This window comes from Chiroxiphia lanceolata, chromosome 9, assembly GCF_009829145.1.
Source record: "Chiroxiphia lanceolata isolate bChiLan1 chromosome 9, bChiLan1.pri, whole genome shotgun sequence".
NCBI lineage: Eukaryota > Metazoa > Chordata > Aves > Passeriformes > Pipridae > Chiroxiphia > Chiroxiphia lanceolata.
This window is the reverse complement of record NC_045645.1, coordinates 9,130,917-9,138,289: the sequence shown is the minus strand read 5'-3', so window position 1 is coordinate 9,138,289 and position 7,373 is coordinate 9,130,917. Positions and strand designations below refer to the sequence as shown.

Genomic DNA, 7,373 nt, shown 5'->3' with positions numbered 1-7,373 from the left:
TAGTATAGTTTCTTTACTTCTTGCATTGAGCAAGGGATTATTAATACAAGTAGCAGAAAAGTCTGTTTATTTTACTGTGCTCACCTCTACAGCAGCAGACAGACATTATAGAAGAAAAATACTGAGGCCTAAATCTCTCTCCAGACAAGTTTTTTACACAGAGCTGTTCAGGGCAACATCTGACATTTGACCAGAAAAAAATACATGCACACACGCATCAAACTGTAACAACAATTTAATGTATCATTTTAATTATACAAAAGTCCCACCCTAATTATTCAAACATTAACAACTGATGCACTTAGTACAAAACCAAGTCCTCTAGGCAAAACAGCAGAGGAATGTTTAATTAATTCATTTTTAATTAAAGGTCATCACTGAAAAATCATAGTATGTATGGATTTGAGTAATTATTCTAAATGGTGTTCTGTCCCAGTTTCCTGGGCAATCTCTCCACACCTTTGATACACCACAGTGCTCTCCCAATACACATGGATAAAGCTGTCTACAGGAGCCCTTCAGAAACAAAACAGCACTGTTTAGTTTCAGCTGTCACAAGTTCAACAACATTGAAATCATGTATAAATCATCAAGGACATTCAAAATGCCAGATGTGAAGCCTGTGTGACAAGAGGTGATTCCAAATCAAGTTTGTCCCCAGCCTGAACACCTTAAAGGCAGTTCACCCATAAAACAGTGTGGGGGCACCAGGCCTTTCCACACATTCCTGCCATGCCCTTCTGGACCAGCACCTCCTGTTCCCTTACCCTGCTGAATCCAGTCAATCATCTTCTTAGGCAGCCAAGTTCATCAGCAACGCAGGCTGTCTTCCCATCCTCTTTCCCTCAGTCCTCAGGCTCCACATCACTTAACTCTTCCATAACATTCATAACCAGATTTCCTTTAAAGCAAAGAGATACAAACAACACCTTTTTGACTACTGTCATGAACATGAAAATGCTGCAGAATGCACACAGCTCAGAGACCTCACTCCAAGGTCAGGGAGCCACGTAACCTCAGCAAAGGAACAAATTCAGAGTCATAATCATTTGCTGCTTCCACTGGAAAACCTATTCTAGGAACGTGGGCTTTACAGTGCTCAGGAGGCAGAGCTGTGAGCCTGGTAGCTCTAACATGATCATAAAGACAGGCAGGGGACTAAGCCCCTTCTAGCTTCTAGTGTTGGGTTCAGCTGCTCGGTGACTAAGTGTCACTCAACCCTCATTAACTAACACTCTCCTCAGAAAGGAAAATAGTGCTGCCTGCTCTCAGCTCTTCTCCAGCCCATTTACTGTTTAGAGTGTACAGGTTGGTCTCTGCTTGTTTCTTCTGGGGAAGAAGGTGGTTGTCCAGGTTCATGAACCACCCTTGAATCCTCATTGTCAGCTTCAGTAGCTAAAATGAAGAACAGAAAAATGCCAGAGTTAAACACAGACAAGCCAAACCCCCAAACCCTGTATTTCAGTTCTCTTTACACCTGGTACCAATCACATTTCCACATTTGAAGCTGCACTGGAATAGAAGTATGAGGTAGATGCTTTTACCCACATACCCACAGTGAACCTATGCCATGCCTTTTTAACACTCCTGTGAATTCTCAAAGATCTGGACAGACCAATTAATAAACCCTTCTTCAAATCCAACAACGGATTTTCATTTTATGAAGGATTTCCTTGCCAATTTGCATGAAAAGGTCCCTCATTTCCTCACAGGCAAGGTGAGTTTTGGTTTTTTTTCTGTGGCTTGCTCTTTTAGAAAGGCAACAATCTGCAAGCAGAGTCTACCCTCAAAAGCTGTACTGTCTGTTCTACTGGACATACCTTGTGTTTAATTTGTCAAATCTCCATAACACTACTAATTCATACTGCATGAAATTAAATAACAACATGGCCTATACTTCACATCACCACTGTAAACCAAACTGGCCTCATACTGACTCAAATCTTTGTGGTAACAGATACTAGTCTAAGAACACCTTTCTCAGGTAGGACTTGGGTTTTTTATTTGTCTTCATCTCTGATTTCCTTTGGGCCAGAGATCACAAATACCTTTCCTCACCATTTGTCCCCTGCTAGAGTTTTTATATCCATTTTCCTGCAACAGTTTTACCAGAAAGCTCATTTCACCTCAGTTCTGGAGGTCTCTGGGGGAAGGATATTCCCAAGTCTAACTGCAGGTTGGAGTCAGTTTGGTTTTGGAAGAAAAAAGACATTATGCAATCCTAACACATCCCTATGCACTACATGTTACAGCTTTTCTCCTTTTTCAAGCATCTTGAATTCCAGAATCAAAGGATTTATTAGTTTCACTCTTCCCTCTACATCTGCATTTTCTGCTGTCAGGCTATTTTGTATGACCTCATGCAGAATTATCCCCCTCACTGGGTTACAACTGCAAATTCCTACATACCCTGGAGCACAAATGCAATGCAGTAGAATTAATTTCTACTTTCTCCATAGTACTAAGAAAATTGAATTGTTCTCTGAGCAGCACAGTCCATGATGCATTGTTTCCTATGGCTTTGTGCCTGGGCTGAGGTCATTAGATGGCATTTTGCTCTCGGGGGGAGGCTGCTCTTCTCTTGGTGTCTCTTCTCTATCCTGTTTTCATCATTTTTGGCCAGTACAATTTCACTCTACCAGTGCAGGACTGAATCTCCTGTTTCCCTCACGCAATACTATAACTTCACTCCATGTCTGCCACGTTTGTGTGCTACTCCCAGTTCCTTCCCATTCCCATGAAGTCCAACAGAAAAGCTGCAGCTCCCTACAAATTCTCTGCCATTGCAGCATTCCCCAGATCTCCAATCACAAAACCCATTAATCCCTACATACACTTTCTGGTTTATGTGCTAGCGCTTGTTTTCCTCTCTTCCCCTCTAACTCAGGAGAGAAATAAAGTCGTATTTATTTATCTGTATTTTCAAAAATTTAAATTAAAAAAACCCCATAAAATAAAAAATAAATTTAAAATAAAACTGGATATTTGCTCATCCAGTACTAGTGCTAATTCTCTGAGCAGCTCTACCCTCTTGTGGTCACAGATTGCTGCAGCCAAATGAAAAACTTGTGAATATAATCACAAATATGTCCACATGTAGGCACAATACATGAAACAGACACAAAGTAGAGGGGCACAAAGACTTAATCTATGCCAGAAATTAAAATTCTTGAGAGAATCAACTCAAGATTTTGAAGATTCAATCTTTCTTTTGCAGCAATTAAAAAGTAGGATTTTCGGATGAGCAAGAAATTTCATATTATTCATGATAAGGGTTAGTCCACATTATTTTTTAACAACTTGTTTAAATTGCAACAGAGCCAAATAATTTCTAAAATATGCCCTGCAAACTAGCTATGTAGAAAATATTTTCATTTTGAGAACATCAGCAGATCATTTTCTGAATAGCTCTGAGTCCTGCGGCCTTCAATGTCTGCCTCAGACTGACATGCTTATCAGCTAGAAAGCCCAAGCATGCCAGGCTGCTTCCCTTAGTCAGCCCCTCCCAGAGCTGTGCCAGCTGGCAATCTGTCCCAGGACTTCAGGACTTCAGTCCTGGCTCCATCTCAGGACTCTGGGAACCCCTCACAACTAGCTGGGATCAAGGTCTCTTGGGGTTTCCATCTCTGTGGTTAGATATTAAAACCAGGTTAATGGTGGATCTCCCAGGACTCATCTCATACTTCCTTACCATGTGCTTCCTTGGATGTTTCAGCCAAGATGTTCAGTGAAACAGCAGTTGGAATGTAATGAATCCCTGTCAGAAAACTTGGTGGGATGAATGGAGGCAGAGGAGTGTAGTATCCTTGATGGAAATCTCCACCTCCATCTGGAACCTGTGGAAACACATGAAGCAAATCATCTTCCATCTAAAGACTCTCTCCAGGATACATCTCCATTATCAAACATGTTTCAATTTTTATCTGTATTACATTTTTTTATCCATATGCTGCCACGTCCACGCACGTATTGACACATGCAAAACCTGTGCCCAGTGTAACATGCTGGAACTGGGAAACAGCAGCTTCTCAGAGCATGTCTCAGCAAAACTAGCCTAAGTGCTCATCACCTGTTCTGGATCTCACTGGAGCAGCTGGTTTAAACCAGGAGCAGCCACGCTCTTTCTCTGTGGTTGTGGTACACTGGCCAAGCCCTGATGCTTTTCCTACCCGTTAGATTTGTCCTGCATGGAAAAAGAGAAATCTCCCAATGCATATCTGTGCCATCTACACTGGCACAACATGATCATGTGCAAGTGTCCAACTGCCATCATTCCAAAAGGCTGTTGCAGAATTTAGCAGGATATAAATGCCCCAAAACGCTTCACAAATTCTGTCCACTTGGAAGTGTATGGGTTTGCTGTTGTGGGTTCAGGTCAGACTATTAACATCACCCTTTGCTGTTGTTTTCTTCAACGTAATATATCAAAATGCTGTGAAGTAACTGGTAAACTTGATGACTTTTCATAGGTACTTCAACAGAAAGGCAGCTAAAAGTAAAGGCAGCAGTATTAGCAGAGGTAATTAAAAGCCAGCTACTTACTGATACAGAAGCTGCATTCCCTGGGCCATAGTTGCTAGGAATGTGTCGGAAACCTCTCTGAAGCGGTATCCCTGGAGGTGGTGCTTCTCCACTGCTTGACTCACTGATGGCAAATCCCATGGGAAATGGGTGGTAAGGATACACCCCAGAACACCCAGGGTACACTTTCGAGGCCTCTCTCTCCAGGTATTCTGGGTTGACAGCGTATTCTGGAGGAAAAGCCCGGTGAACTAGGAAACAATGAGAAAAGAACAAATAAAAATATCCATGTGATTCTGTGGAGTTCTGTAAAAGTAGCTGCAGGGACAAATTCCACACTCAGACAGGAGAATCTGGTCCTTTGGTTTCCTGCTTAGCTCCTCGTGAATTTATTTTGTGATTTTTTTGGAACTAAGGAAAGGTACAGCAGATGACACTTGTAACACAGTTACTTTGCGTTCTTTTCTGCCTTGTGCACTGTGAAGCTTGTCCTCAGTAAAGCAGTAGCTGTAGAATCTCATTCAGAACATCAGCAACAGCCAAACAACCTACCTTAGGACTTTTAACTCTAGCAGTACTTAAAACAAAATTCCACAGAAATAACACGAGCTCTGACTTTAGAGTTCTAATGGAGTCCTATCTGTGACTTCTTAAGTTAATTTACAGATGGGCTCAGTTTTAGGGTCACACACAGGCAACTTCAGATGCAGAAATCAGTTATTTCAGCATCTTCAATCTTACATGACCTCCCTGAAGTCTTAAAAAAAAAAAAGAGAGTGGTTATTTGAATATGAAAAGGGTCTTTCTTGTCTGCCCATTCTCCTGTTTGTGGAGAAGGTGAAGAATTTACATCAGAGTAGGATGACTTCTGGAGTAGTACAATTACATTGTTTGTGCCTAACCTTTTTTGAAGTTGGTCAGGCTGTTAAAAATGTTATTAAGGGAAGGACTGACAGGCAACTGTACAGCTGGCATCATCCATAAACATAATTTTCTTTGGAAACAAAACTAAAAAAAAGGAAGTTATTGACAGTAATCTGTGGAGATCAGAGACGTCTGAAACAAGCCTTTCCTCTGGGCTTCTCAGAACAACATTCTGTCTTGCAGTCTGCTAGCTCTCTGGAGCTCAGACTAATGACTATTGCAGTCAGCAACGATTTCTGTAAAATTATTAAACAGTAATAGAACGCAGTAATGCATTAATAGAATGCAGTAATAGAATGCAGTTACTATAATAAATAGTAAGCCACATGAAAGACTCTATTAAAGGAAGCAATTTAAGAGGTGAGAGACCACACAACTGCTCCACTTGCAAAATCTAGGCCCTGCTCTAAAATACTAAAGGCACTTTTACACCAAGTCATGCCAGCCAAGTTTAGTTTTTTCTACAGGAATTAATGCCAAAAGGTCTCTTTATTTTACAGGGCTATCATAAAATGCTTGCTTCAGACACTGCAGCAGTACCTTCCCCATTTACCTGCCATCGCTGAGTTTTTTGCTGCTGGAGACTTGTGCCTGTGAATTTATAAGTAGTGAACTGGGAGAAAGATGCAAAGCAGACCCCAGTTTGTTCGCCCTCCCACACTAACTTCCCTCTGAAGAGAAAAGCCACTTGCTGAGGCTGCAGCCTCGCACGGAGCGGCGAGGCCGAGCACGCTGCTCCTGCCCCGCGCTGCGAAGGGAACGTCAGCGCGGGCTGGGCATTCGCCATGCCGGCTGAGCCCACCGAGGAAGGAAAGCGGGACAGACAGCGGGAATGGCTCTCGCGGGGGGCAGAGCCTGAGGAATCAGCAGGTGCGAACTGCACAAGCGGCAGGGTTTGATAAAGGGAAAGAGAAGGATGAGCACACAGGAGAAGCGGCTCTGGGGCCAGGTCCTTACCGAGGTCCCTGAAGGGAGGCGGCGGTGGCCCCCAGGACACCGCGCCTTTGCAGCTGCCGCCGTCGGGCTGGGCGCCCTTCTTCCCCTCGAGGCCGCAGTGCTCGGGGGCACCGTCCTCGGCCGCCGCCGCCGCCGCAGAAGCCTCGCCCGAGGGAGCGGGGTCCGCGCCCGCCCGGGCCGGCGGGTCGGGCTCCTGCTGCCTCAGCGCCTTCTGCGCTGCCATGATCTTCTGCCGCTCGGTGATGAGCGAGCACTTGTCGCACAGGCACAGCTTCCAGCGGCAGTGCCCGGCGTGGCCCTTCACCGGCACCACGAAGCCGTGGTTGCGGCAGCGGGAGCATTTGGGTGCCCGCACGGCCCCCTTCGCCGTGGCCTCAGCAGCCTCCATAGCCCAGCAGTGCCACCTTTCCCGCCCTCGGGCCGGGGGCAGCGCCGCAGGGCTCTTATAGGGGTGCTGCCCCCACATGTAGCAACCCGGGCCCGTGGGGCAGCGGGTGGTGAACGCCCTTGGCCCCCCGGCCTCCAGTCCCTCGGCCAGGCAGGGCTCCCCTGGGGTCCCCCTGAGGCCCATTGGTGCAGCCTGGCGCCAAAGCTCAGCCTGGGGGGCCGAGCCTGCAGGAGCAGGGGGCATGCGGCACATGTCCTGTGCTGGTACATGCAGGGAGGGGGAGTTTTGGGTGAGCATGGAGAGAAATGCAGTGTCCCTTATTGCCCTAAGAGATAGTTTTCACTTTTGGCACTTTAACAATCTGCAGCCACTTTCATACCCCTCATGCGTTCACTTTTAATGTGCACAAGTTTTCAGTCCCGTTTTGTTTCCAATTTGCAGCGTGCTTCTCTTGATCAGGAGGAGTGACTGCCTCAGCAGAAAAGAACCACTTTCATCATTCTGTTTTTCAAAAGAAGGTACTAAGATGAAGGTGGAAAGCATATGTCATTCGAAAGACCCATCTCCTTTTCTCAGACTTCCT

The 7,373-nt window shown here is 45.2% G+C and overlaps 1 protein-coding gene across 1 annotated transcript; it reads right to left on the bottom strand.

Moving 5' to 3' along the window:
• Positions 1-217: 217 nt before the first annotated feature.
• On the bottom strand, positions 218-7,016 carry DMRTB1 (DMRT like family B with proline rich C-terminal 1). The gene is made up of 4 exons (XM_032696174.1): positions 6,403-7,016; positions 4,543-4,772; positions 3,692-3,836; positions 218-1,395 (listed from the first exon to the last, which is right to left on the bottom strand). The coding sequence occupies exons 1-4, from the start codon at positions 6,971-6,973 to the stop codon at positions 1,289-1,291; spliced, it is 1,053 nt and encodes a 350-aa protein (XP_032552065.1). The 5' UTR covers positions 6,974-7,016; the 3' UTR covers positions 218-1,288.
• Positions 7,017-7,373: the final 357 nt, after the last annotated feature.

What these genes read in the sequence shown, in the direction of transcription:
- DMRTB1 (XM_032696174.1), bottom strand. Translation starts at nt 6,973, where the DNA reads ATGGGCCTCAGGGGGACCCCAGGGGAGCCCTGCCTGGCCGAGGGACTG. An exon ending in GCCTCCCTTCAGGGACCTCG is followed by an intron (nt 4,773 to 6,402) that starts GTAAGGACCTGG and finishes ATTGTTTCCTAG; the next exon opens with TTCACCGGGCTTTTCCTCCA. An exon ending in AACATCCAAGGAAGCACATG is followed by an intron (nt 1,396 to 3,691) that starts GTAAGGAAGTAT and finishes TCTTCATTTTAG; the next exon opens with CTACTGAAGCTGACAATGAG.